The sequence below is a fragment of the Sturnira hondurensis genome, unplaced genomic scaffold (genome assembly GCF_014824575.4).
Source record: "Sturnira hondurensis isolate 20B ecotype Veracruz unplaced genomic scaffold, ASM1482457v3 Scaffold0014436, whole genome shotgun sequence".
Taxonomy (NCBI): Eukaryota; Metazoa; Chordata; class Mammalia; order Chiroptera; family Phyllostomidae; genus Sturnira; species Sturnira hondurensis.
Genome location: NW_028087067.1, coordinates 1,899,129 through 1,911,816, shown reverse-complemented (window position 1 = coordinate 1,911,816; position 12,688 = coordinate 1,899,129). Strand labels below are relative to the sequence as shown.

Sequence of the window (12,688 nt, the reverse complement as noted above, 5' to 3'; positions counted from 1 at the left end):
CCACCCACACCATCTTCTGCTCCACGTCGCTAAGTTCGATCGCCAATGGCAGGTGTTTAACCTGCGCAGAAATGAACGGCGCCCGAGCCTCCGGCGCCATTTGCCCAGCCGTCCGTGCAGGATGCCTGGTGGTAAGTCAGGGGGCATCTTTCTCATCGCTGGTCACCTTGCGGATGAGATGCCTTCATAACGTGGCGTGTTTTGCTGGTGTTCACGTCCCCGCTGCTTTGGGACCCCTCGGGGGTCCGACCAGGGACCCAGCGGGGTGACTGTGCCAGGCGCCCCCTCACTTGGCAGGGGCGCCCCACGCTCCATCAGCGTCCTGTGGTGCCGGAGCCTGGGCCCTGACGCTGCCCCCGGACCTGCAGGGGCCCGTCGCTGCTGGATGTGAATCGTGTCACCACGGTGCCTCCTCACTCTCCACGGGTTGTTTTGTCACAGACACCCAGGGGACACTTTAAACTGTGAGGTGCTGTAGCCCCTGATTGGACAGGTGCCTGGTCAGGAAAGGAAGGGTCACAAATCCAAGGGCAGCTCTTCCTCCTTTCCACGAGCGAGCCTGGGGACCCGCGTGCCCTCATCCACGGAGTCACTGGGCATGTGGCCGACCTGGCAGGCAGGGTCACGGAGCCTCCCCAGGTGCAGATGAAGCGCACTCTTCCTTCTCCATCACGGGACCACACTGTCGGGGGGACACACTTCAGGGGACTTCTGTTCGCACAGAAGCCGTGTGAGGACACGTACCCCTCAGGATGGCGCTCTTGCTCACTGCTCCCAGACGTCCACAGACCCTGTCCATCCAACAGCCCAGGGACCCCCGACTGCCGGTCACCTGCAATTTCACGGTACCTTTTCATAATGGTCCGTACATTTGTAGATTTTGTTGTTTTGGGGGAAATAGGTTAATTTTCTACTTAAAACCAGACAGAAAAGACAAGCCTGTTAAAGAGTTAAGAGAGATGGAACGTTTATTTTAAAGGTCTAATAACTGATAACTAACTCGGGAGTTTCAGTGAAAGCACATATTTTTGTTATTTTTAGTAAAGTGCTCACTATTGAGAATTGATATTTTGTTAAGTTCCTCTTTCAGATTCTTTGCCTTTTCTTTGTCCACATGAAAAAGGGGTTTGGACAGGAATCATTTGTTTTCATGGGCCCAAGAACAAAGTGCTCAGTCAGGGTGCATTTTGTGGGCGTCTGTCTGTCTGTCTGCTGCCTCTGGGTATGACTGACAGGCCAGGCGGGTCCCCGATGGTCCAGTGACCAGGGAGCCAGCTGTGCCTGGCCAGAGTCCTCACCGCCCGACGCCCAGGGCGTTTCACATGGGAAAACACTGAGGAAAGACCAAGGTGGTCGATGCAGGTCAACCGTGTCGACCCGAAGAAACAAAGCAGAAGCCGTGCAAGCACATCCGAGGGTCATCCCTGGATGTCACGCTCCGCTGTAGGGACCATTATTTGTAAAGGACCATGGGTTTGCGAAACAGCTTCCTCGCCTGCTCTCCCTCAGCCAAGCGGGGACATGGGACCGGATTTCCATCTGCACGGCACAGGTCCGATGCTTGCCCCAGACGGACGGGCAGACACCAGCATGTCAGGCGTGACACAGGCAGCGAGGCCTCGTACAACAACGCGAACGGCGCAAATGACCCCCGCCCCCAGCGGGGATGCACGAGCCCACCAGCGCTGGTCACAGTACCTTTGAACTCGATGGCGAAGCCCGACAGGCCCACGGAGGCGTCGCTCCGGAACGCCAGGAAGAGGCTGTTGCCGCTGCTCTCGATCCTGTCGGGGGCCTGGGCGCCCTGGAAGCTGCCGATCAGCGGGCTGTTGGAGTCGGCGCCCTCGTAGACGTGCAGGAAGTCGTAGCTGGGCTCCATGTTGAAGCTGCGGAGACAGTCGGAACGTTAAAGGTCATCCGTCAGAGTGTCAAAACAGGAATAACGGCAACAGGCATCCACTGTAATAATACATGCCGCTCCAAGTTTACGTGACTCCTAAACCGGATCTCTATGAACGATCCCTATGAGAACAGGGATCCCAGTACAATACACGGAATGTCCTGCTCTGGACTCAGGAGGTGAATTACCACCGAGAGCTGGTAACTGTGTGGACACTTAGTTTTGGAAATACGCAGCATTGGAGGTACTGACTATTCTTAAAGGATTAAAGAAAGTTCTTCGTGACTGTTTGTACTTTGTAAACGTCATGGGCTCTCCTCTCTCAGAAACCTCGGCCAATGCCAGCGGTTTGTACCAGGGAACCAAGTGCGGGAGTGTCTCGCCGCCCCACTACAGCTGGGTGGTCTTCATTTCTCTTTCCCACTCTCTCTGTTTCTCCCTCAACCTCTCTCTCTCCTCGAACGCTAACATCCTAGAAACCCCCCCAGAGCCTGACAATTAGAGTCCAGTGCTCTCAAGAGGGAGGTGGCTTTAGGTGTCCCTGCCACGGCTGATGCGAGGCTGCGCTAAGTCTGGGACCTTTACAAGTGTGCGGGCTCCGGAGTGAAGCCCGGAGCGGGTTCAGGTGTCGCAGGGCTCCCTGTGAGCAGGACAAACCGACCAGATAGAGGTGTCTACAGCGCCCCCTGGGGGCCTCCCCGTTCTGCTCCTTCTCCTCTAATCCGGGCCCTGTGTGTGCCCCCTGGTCACTCCTCAGCTGGGGAGCAGGAGGAAAGGACAGAAGGTGCTAGAATTGCAGGCCCTTTATCTGGAAATTCAAGTGATAAAACATGTATGTAAGGGCCCCTGAACCCGCTCCTGGTGTCCAGAAGGAAACCCAATGGGACCACAGGGGACCCCGCACTGGTACCCCCGGCCCTCCTGCACGCTGCCACCGCCCTACGTCAGGCTGTGCTCTCTCCCAGGAGGCCCCCGAATCAGGAGACCCCTTTATTCCCAGGGATGCATTCCAAGACCCCGTGACACCTGACACCAGGGCTAGTACCGGACCCTGTATGCACGGATTCTCTCTGCACACTCATCCCTCCGATAACGTCTAAGGCAGCCAGTGGGCGCGGGGAGAGTCTGAGAACAGCAAGGACGGTAAAGTGGAGCCTTCACGACAATATGCTGTGATCAGAGCTGTGGGACTGTGGTGTCTTTCTGTCACAGGCCATGGAGAGAGGGAGCTGCTCAGGGACAGGGGGCGGGCTGGCCGAGGGAGGAGGCAAGTCATGGGGGGCGGGGCAGAACGGAAGGCCTCCGATTTCATCAGGAGGGATGTAGAGAGGCAGAAGGCACATACTTACAACTGTGTTTAGTTATGGAACTTTCCCTTAAATACTTTCAGACCTCGGTGGGCCACAGGTAACAGAAAATGCCTAAAGCAAAACCGTGGATCATGGGGGGACTCCCGACAGTATATTCACCGAAGAAAGTTGTAGACGTTTCGCTTGTCTGTTTAGCTGACAAGCTCCCTGAAGTCAGCAGCGGAAAACGCCTAAGCACGACTCGGGGGCCGGGGGGTGGGTGCTGAGTGGGCAGGGGCCCTGGGAGCCGCGAGGCCCCGGGGGGGGGGGGGTTGNGGGCGGGGGGGGGGGGGGGGGGGGGGGGGGGGGGGGGTTGACTGGGGCAGGGAGTTTGTCAGGGACTCTCTGCAAGGTGCTGCCAGAATCTGGTCACGCTGCGCCCCTCGAAACTGGCATTGCGAGTTACTGTGATAGATTGTTTCGGACACTGGACATACACTGAGGCACAGGGGACAAAAATGTTCTAAGTGCCCTCTCTCTCCTTTTGGAGGCACCGGAACCCACATGGGGCGTCGGGAGTGACAAGAATAATCAATGATGACTCCGTCCGAGAAGTCAGTAGGAGTCCGGCCCCACAGCAGGCCAGAGTCCGGCCAAGCTTTCAACCCAACTTCCTCTGAGTCCCAACGCGTGAGGAGCAGGGGCCCCCAGTCTGCGGGGCCTGCGATGGGACCTCCCCACTGCAGCCCCCACGTAAAGGGCGAGGCCGGGAGCTCGTGTGGGCTCCAGGCCTGTGCCGCCGAGTCTGTGTGGGCGCTGGTGGCAGGCCCCTGTCCCCTCAGTCTCACCTGCGCCCACCATCGCAGAGCCTCAGCGGCAAGCTGGGCGTCCGGCCCCCATCGGCACTCTCTTTCTAAAGCCCCGGGGTCTCCCCGCCCTGTCACGGCACAGCCGTGCACACGCACACTGTCCGAGTTTTAGGGGAAGCCACAGGGGGGTGACTTTTCTGGTCCCTAACACCCGAGTGTCGGCTGAACACATGGAGATTTCTAGTTCAACCCTCTTCCAGAGGCGCAGGGACAGGCAGGGACACTGGAGACGGCTCTCTGTGCCACCGAGCGACCTGAGTTTTGGCCGCCTGGATGAGGGGTCACATGCAGGGAGCGCCCCCAGCCAGGCCCCCTTCCCCGCACGTCCAGGGTTGCCCACTGACCCGTCCTCTCCTGCTGCTGGGCGGTTTTAACGAGGGCACTGCTGGGACCTCGAATCACCAGAACTGCGGAGATTTCCAGAAACGGACTCAGCTCTGCCCTGGTTTTCTGTGTGGCCGAGCGGCCCCGTAACGTGGTCACCACTTGTCAGCTTAGGGCAGTTTCAGTGACTTCAGGGGACGAAGGCCCATCAGCCCACCTGGGACTCGGACCCCTGGAGGGTGCAGTTTCCCTGCTCGCTCTCATCGGGTTCAGAGCAGGGAAGCCCGTCTCCCAGCCAGGCCTGAGCCTGACGCCGGCATCGGGAGAAACCGAAGCTCGCGCCCGGCTTGACTAACCGGCGTCACCAGGCCTCCGAGCCGAGGGCGGCCTCAAGGACCCTCATCATCTAAACTTGCCCTTCCCGAAGCTCAGCCTTCAGACGGTGAAGCTGGAGAAGAGCTTGGATTTTAAAAAAGGAAACTATAATGCACACCAAGTAGTTACAATGTGATAGTTCTACGGAATTTATGTTGGTGAAATACTCATCACATGGAAAACTCCATCACCTACTCTGTCACGAAGGAGTCTGAGATTTTTTTCCTCAGACACACATCTGGGAACTCGGATTTTACAGCCACCGAAGGGCGGGACAGTGACTGTCTTCACAGCCACCGCACTGCCTTTCGGGGGGAGGGGGTCGAACGAGATGCACCGCGGAAATCAATTTGCTCTCGCTCATCCAAGGAGACATGAGGCTGCCGAGAAATCACGGGACCTACATCAGTCCCACATCCCGATGACTTTTTATGGACATTCAGTAGCTTAAACTTTCTCCCGTGGACCGCGATGCCTGTGAGGCAGAGTCCAGAAGCAGTGCCAACCTCGTCCCGGGCCCGGGCACAGGCGGTACGCGGGGAGGCCCCAGGGGAGGCTGCTGGCTCGGGTGCCACTGGCCGATGCCGCCTCCCTCGGACGCAGGAGCCGCGCTCCGCTGGGTGCCAGATTGGACACCCCCCGCCCCCCGGAGGGCAAGGGCATTGAAGGGCAGACATTCGCCGTCCTGCTGAAAAGACGAGCTCCTGGAGGGACGGTACCTTTTGAATATCAGGGCGATGACGAAGTCCGGGTTCACCGTGATGGTCCAGTCGCACTCCTTCCCGGGGGGGTAGGGCTGCGGGTAGTTGGGTGACAGAATGACGCCCGCTGGGCCGGTCAGGTTCCCTCCACACGCAGCTGTCACAGAGGGGGACAACCAGGAGAGAAGTGAGCACCGGCCAGTGTGAATGGAAGGACACCACCCGGGAAAAAGCGACCCAGGGGGGACACTGCAGGGGCTTCGCCCGGGGTGACATTTGACATACGCCCCTCCCCATTTTCAGGGGGGATTTTCAGACTTGATCTTTTCTTGCTATAATCTTACACTTTGTCAAAATCAGCAGATCACCCCGCACACCTGTGAGCCACACTGCAGAACCACGAAGAAAAGACCCGTGTAGGAACGCCACCCCCACGAATGCGGTTTTGCGGTCCTGCACGCTCGTCTCTCATTTCTCCTGGCTTCCGAGGCCGAGCTGCTGCCCGTTGGCCCTGGGAAGCGGCCCAGGCCCTGCTGCCTCTGCTCAGGCTTGGCCGTGACACTCAACTAGGCTGTGAGGGTGCTCAGCACTCAGGCCGTGCGTTTGAACGGTCAAACGTGTAGGTCTGTGTGCTCCTCACAGCCCACTGGTGCCTGGAGGGCTTGTTACTTTTCCTGAGTTTCCCGTGATGAACTGACATGACATTGGTGACCAACCTCCCAGCACATGTGTCCACGGAGCGGCAGAGTGGGGACAAAGGCCCCTGGAAGTGACACTGCTTGGTCACAACGCTTAGTGCATGGTGGGGGGGGGGTGCAAAAGTAGGTCCACAGTGTCCACAGTGTTGAGTATGCGAAAGGGACTTCATTCTTGTGTCATTGTTTATCAATGATTCTGTTATTTATCTGTATTATGTGAACCTACCTCTGTCCATCCCCAGAAACAAGTATCGTAGACACAAACTTAGGGGCTGTTCAGTCATTCCATTTTGGTGGAATGTGCTTCCATTTGTATTCCCGTGAAGAAGGCGATAATTAGCTAGTGCAATGTTATTAAGAGGCAAGCCGACTTTGGGCCTTGGAGCTGAAAGTGTGTAAGGTCGGTTCATTGACTCGATGGGATTTCTGCGACAGCTTCGTCATGTGGAAGGTGCCAAAACACTGCAGAGCTCACGAGTGCGCGTGGGCTGGGTGCCTGCGTGGACACGCCGGCCTCACTCGCGGGTCCTTGTACCGATGCTGTGTTTATCGCCTGGTTGTTTTAAAAAACCAGCCCAAATGATGCATTTCCTCCAAGCTACATCCAGTGTCACATCGTGGATCGTATATTCGTTTAGAAGAAATATTCGCGGAGAGGGGTGCCCCCCGATGGGGGGCCTTTTCCTACACAGACAAAAACGACTTTCTTGTAAAGGAGATGAAGGTAATGCACCCGGCAACTTTCTGTGATGGATGTCACTTTGTTTACTCACTTAACATTCCCGAAAACTTAATTTTCCACAAGAAGAATAACAACAGATTGCAGTATTTTTGTTGTAATTTTAGTGCCATCAAAGGCAAACTCTGAATAGGAAATATTGACAATAAATTCTCCAGACGCACAGTCGGGAGCGTTATGGTGCAACGTTCACCCCCATTTCCCAGGGCCGCAGCGTCACTGCGGCGGACTGTGCGGGAAGGACGGCCCGACGGGCCCTCGCAGGACCCAGTGAAAGCTGACAGCGCCGCAGCTGAGGGGCCTGGGTGGGTCGGGGCTGGGTGGGGGCAGCTGAGCTGGAGGGGAAGGGGCCAGCCAGGGGTGAGAGGAGAGGCCGCCCCCTCCACAGGCCGTGGAAGGTGGAAAACAACAGGTTGGGGGCCCTGGCCACAGGGCTCCACAGGCAGGAGACGCTCGGGACCAGCCCCGAACGCAGGAGCGGAAGAAACGAAGGGTCTGTGCGCCCGCACCCTGGGGGCGCTCCCGCGAAGTCACTCAAGACTTCTAGTGGAAATGAGCAGCGCTGTCTTGCTTGTCCCCCTTTCGGTGGGGCCCTCTCCACTTCGGCCTCATTAGGTTTCAATCAGGGAGCCTGCGAATTATTTTGGGTAGGACTAGGATTTAGTCCAAAACGCCACTCGGGCCCCCTAGGAAATTCTCCGGGGAAGCGGACGCAGAGAAAGTCCACAAATTCGCATCCACCCACCGTCCTGCGTTCAAAGCCCTGGGCCCCACGGGTGTGCTGAGGACTTCACCCGTCATGGATGGGGCGGGACTCTTCGGTGAGGCTTGCCGACGTTTCTGCCACGAGACACTTTACATTCTGAACTGTCAGGCGGAATAAACGGTCTCCAAGTGGCCACCTGACAGCCCTGAGCAGGACGTGGCCACCAAATGAGTTTCTGCAAACGCGGGGCCCAGTGTTGCTTTTCAGAGCCTTTCAGATGTGGCCCTGGGGACGGGGGATCGTGGCTACCTCAGACTTCCCGGGGACGCTTTGCTTGGAGCTGGGAGGTAGCGATGGTTCCTGGTCTGGATAATCAGTCTGTTAGGACTGGGCTGAAAATGCCTAAAGAAGACGCCTCCACGGTGGGCACCCTCTGGGAAGTGGGGGAAAAGCCGCGTATCTGAGCAAATGAGAAGACAAATTCACGAATGACAAGCTGGTGGAAACATGAGTGATACACAGAGAGATGAAAAGTTAAGAGATTTGGTAAAACGGAGAGAGACACAGAGAGAGAGAGCGAGCCAGTGAATCGGATGGGGATGCACTCACAATACAAGGAGAACAGAAATTAGCAGGCAAATCAGGGAAGGACCGGTCGAGTGGCCAAAAAGAAGGTGAGATTGGTAACAGCCGGACCTCGCTGGTGATTTAAAATGCCGATGACAACACCCAGGGATCGTCACCTTCTGCTCATATTCAATGGTGAGACTGAGAAACTTGAGAGATTTGTAGATACTGTCGTTCTCTTGGTCAGAAGTGAATGCTCCCACGTGGCCGATACTAGAGCAAATTGGTGGGACCCGCCTGGGTTTTGACAAAAACGATATTCAAGCCCTAGAAACATAAGTTTGCAGGAACTTGTCACTCATAAATAACCGTGGATGTTTTCCCGCAAGAGTGTGAGCGTGGCAGAGCAAGCCTGGAGGGACCAACCTGCGGAGCAAGAAGGGACTACGGTGTCCGGATGGGGCCATCCGGCCCTGTGTGGTGACAGTGAGCACAGAGTGCCACGGAAACGCTCACTGTGTGCTGGCGTGGAGGACGTGCAGTTTATGGGATCATCGACCAGGACACGGCCACTCCAAACACGCTAAACATAGATGATCTCCACGTGAAAACATCAGGAGGTTTCCTCGTGCAGGTTCAGGTTCACGGGAGTGGCCTCTGGGCATAGGACGGCAGCATTTTCATAACCACAGCTGACAAAACTCCTTCATTAAAACATGTGGGTTTTGAATGAGGAAAACGCCAGAGGAAGTTGCAGAGTGTCCCCAGCCAGCAGAACAGAACTCCCGGGAGGGCTGCACCTCGATCAGCCGGGCCCCAGGGGACGGGCTCTTTCTCGAGGCCCCAGGCCACATTCCTGGGGGAACGTCCACAGTGCCATGAAAAACCAGCGTTCGCTTCCTCCCCAATACACCACCTTTCTGTGACGTGACACCCACGCGGGGAGGCGGGTCTGCTCGCCTGCAGTCCTGATAGTTGCCTGCGAGTGACGGTAGCTCGTCCTTGACCTGACATTGAGGACCGCAGAGACCGAAGACCTGTGAGCTGTTTTCAGTGCGGAGGACTGGTTACCTGGTCTCCAGCCAAAATCAGCTCCCCGAGAAGGGGGACCAGCAAAAGACAGTAGCTTAGTGGGACAGACGGCCAATTTTACACTTAAAGTGTTTCAAGCAACGTCAGTTGAGAAATCACTTTAAAGAGATGAGCGGTTAGTGGCACTGCTTTGGGATGTCCTTCTCCGTGAGCTGAAAATCCTGCGAAATGGGGATTCAAACGGGCCTGTCCTACTTTAGAGGCAGGACAACGGTCTAATAGGACGGCTGCCTTTGCAGGCAGTCACTGCCCTGGAACAAAGGAGCTCCCAGAAGCCCGTCCCGTCTCCCCGTGACTCAGCCTGGAACACGGGGCTCACAGCAGGCGTGCACGGAGGACGTGGCACCGAGCCTTCAATGAACAGACACGGTCGTCTCCGATGGGGCTGCGCAGACAGGAGGAGCGCGTCCCTGCCACCCGCCCCCCGGCCTGGGAGGTCCCCTGAGTTCCCCGTGACAGGCCAGGGGAGACAGGGCATTTCTCCATGGCTGTGTCCGTGAGGGCCCCGGCCCGCTAAATCACGAACCTGCCCAGGTGACCCAATGCACAACCACGCACAGCAACCACGCATGCACCTGTCATTCCGTTGTCACGTTTGCTCTTCACAGACTAAACTTCATGCACGTCAGACATTTGAAAGACAGACAGACTCAACCGCGACAGTGCGTGATGACAACAAAGCTTGGTGGTGCTTCTTTGTAAAATTAAGACAAAATACTCCAAATAGGCATCTATGGTAAAACAGTTAATTGGATGAAGGGACAGTCTACCTGAAATTACTATTTTATAGAAAAATATGCATTGGCTTAAAACCCTATTTGCGACTGAAGACGTGGGGTCGTTGTTCAGGGTAGAGTCTGCGAAACCGAGTGCGCCCTTCTAACAAGGTCATACTAGGAAACCTCCGGTGAACTTCAGAAACAGCTTCCTTTTATCTTCATCTTGACGGAAGCACACAGTTCCCAGTGTTCAGAATTCCATGAAAATGCAGGACTATTTTAGGGAAACCATCTAAAAGGAGAACGTGCTCTTTATGGAGTGGGTTTTGCCTACAGGCAAGTTCGAATATTAAAAACGAGAAGCGCAACAGTAGGGTGAAGCATTTTTAGCCTCTGCAAATTTTCAATTACAGTAATTTGATTGGTCCTTATTTTCATAGGATTATTAAGGAGAGGGAGTGTTAGATAAATGTCAATTACGTATATTAAGTTGACTACTTCCTTTATTTCACCTAATAAAGTTTAAAGGTTTATGATAAAATGTCGAGATAGGCTCAGAGAGCCCGGGTGCTAGCTAGGGAGAACGCCTGAAGCAATCTTTCTGCGGAGACGGCACAGGTGCAGGGCAGGGTTCCGGGGAGCCTGCCTGCACCCCCCGCCGGGAGACCCCCTGCCCCTCTGCACGTACCTCTGCAGGTGGGCGGGTCCGGCTGCCAGAAAAAGCGGTTGTCCAGCTGCACACACGTGATCTTCTCCTGTCCTTGGAGCTGATACCCAGGGTCGCATTGGAAGGTGACAGTGTCCCCAGGCTCTCTGCTGTCACCGTACCGGGTGCCGTTTTGAGGCACACCTGGGTCGTTGCAGGTGGACGCCACCGAGGCTGCAAGGATGAGACAAGGACAGGTCCCGTGATCGGAAAGAGGGCCTGCCCACACTCCCCGATGCCGGGCACTCCCAGCTGGCATCGTGAGTCATTTGTCCACGTAGGAACTCGCAGAAAGGGGTTATTTCCCCAAAGATATGGGCACTAACAGGCATCTCAATGACCTCACTTGGAACAGATTCTGGCAAAGTCCTGTTGGAAATGCTGCCGATTATGGAAAATGCCAAGAACTGCATCAGGCTAGACTTGTCTGTCTCTCTCAAGTGCACACACACACACACACACACACACTCCCCTCTGAGTTTTATTGTTAGCATTATCTAATGAAAACACGCACCACAACTTAGAGGACTTCAAGCACACCAACCCCCGGGAACCTCGAGTGAAATGAAAGGAAACAAATTCCTGTGAGATCTGTGCCCTCCAAGGTGCCACCGGCTGGGGGACCAGTGACTGTGGCTCGGGTGACGCTGTCTTCACAGAATCATCAGTGAATTATACGATGACCCCAACTTTAGCTAAAGCCCTGGCAACAATGCCTTCTTTGTCAACAAAAGGGTCAGGGACTTCACATCAGGCCAGGAGCGGCCAGCCCCTCCAAACAAGCTGGGGGAGAGTTCTGGGCACAGGAAGGTGTTGGGAGACAGGCCTCTAGCAAACACGTGGAGAGCATGTGGTGACCCGTGCATCTTGAATCCTGTCACATGGGTGGCCACCAACCCAGCAGCGAAGACACTGTCACCAGACTTCGAGGCAGAATCCCAAATCCCACCGCCTCCCTGAAACACCCCGGCCCGAGCGCCCTGTGGTCTCCTCCAGCTTCTGCAGCTGCTGAGCAGGGGACTAACCCCACACTGAACTTCAGGACCCAAAACGTGGAGTCCCCTTCCTTTCATTTTTCCCTTCAACTGGAATCGTGAGCTCTCTCTTCCCGGTCCCTGCTGGAGGGACAGACTTTCGCCCCACAGGACACCCCCGGGCATAGAGCACCAGGGTTCTGGAGAGACAAAGGAATTCATGCATCACCACCCGCCCCCCACCCCACCATCATTCTGCCCATCATCGAAATTGGGGTGGGCTTCGATTTCTGCATTGCGAGCTTTCTACTCTGTTTGCTCCCGGAAACCCTGGGGCAGTGTTATGTGTTTGCTTAGACAGAAGTGATTTATCTGAGTGAAAACTCCAGAGGCAGGGAGAGGACAAGCTCTGGGCTGCACAGACACTTCTCACCAAACAGCGAAGGCGGTGGGCGAATGACGTGGGGTAAAAGAAAGTGCTGAAATTGCAGATTCACGGGGAAGTGTCCTAAGAAAGTGTCCTCTGGCTGTGACAGCCAGGATCCTGAGGCTGGTGGGGCGCGGCGCAGCGCGGGGTGGGGGGCAGGGGGTGGGGCGCGGCGGGGCCGCTCACTGGAGAACTGCAGGGAGAAGCCGGACTTGCTGATGAAGAAGTCGCTGTCGAACTGCAGGGTGAGCGAACTGAAGGAGCTGTGGATGTCCCCGGGCAGCGCGGAGCCGCTCCACTCCTGCAGCAGCGTGCCACTCCCCAGGGGCCCGTCCCACACCTTCAGGACGTCGTGGTTGGTCTCCGTGTCGAACACGATGAAGTGGAGGCTGTGGAGAGAGCACAGCCCGCAGGGGTCACCCGGCGGGACGCCTCGCGCCCCCGAGAGGACATCGAGGCGCACGCCAGCACACAGGCTCAGCCCCGCCCACGCACACCTTTCTGCCACCTGGCCCGTGGGTGGGGGCCAAGCCCAGCGCCCTCAGCACACCTGTGTAAGCCAAGGGGACACCCACCTACCGGCAGAACCATGGGGGCCTGCG

The 12,688-nt window shown here is 56.4% G+C and overlaps 1 protein-coding gene across 1 annotated transcript in view; it reads right to left on the bottom strand.

Annotated features, from left to right (window-relative positions):
- Positions 1 to 12,688, bottom strand: part of CSMD1 (CUB and Sushi multiple domains 1) — a 775,017-nt gene that overhangs the window by 112,105 nt on the left and 650,224 nt on the right. The window contains exons 26-29 of the mRNA XM_037063399.1: positions 12,273 to 12,475; positions 10,668 to 10,859; positions 5,477 to 5,615; positions 1,699 to 1,886 (exon numbers count right to left, since the gene is read on the bottom strand). Coding sequence (XP_036919294.1) covers positions 1,699 to 1,886; positions 5,477 to 5,615; positions 10,668 to 10,859; positions 12,273 to 12,475 — 722 coding nt within the window. The remainder of the gene's footprint in view (positions 1 to 1,698; positions 1,887 to 5,476; positions 5,616 to 10,667; positions 10,860 to 12,272; positions 12,476 to 12,688) is intronic.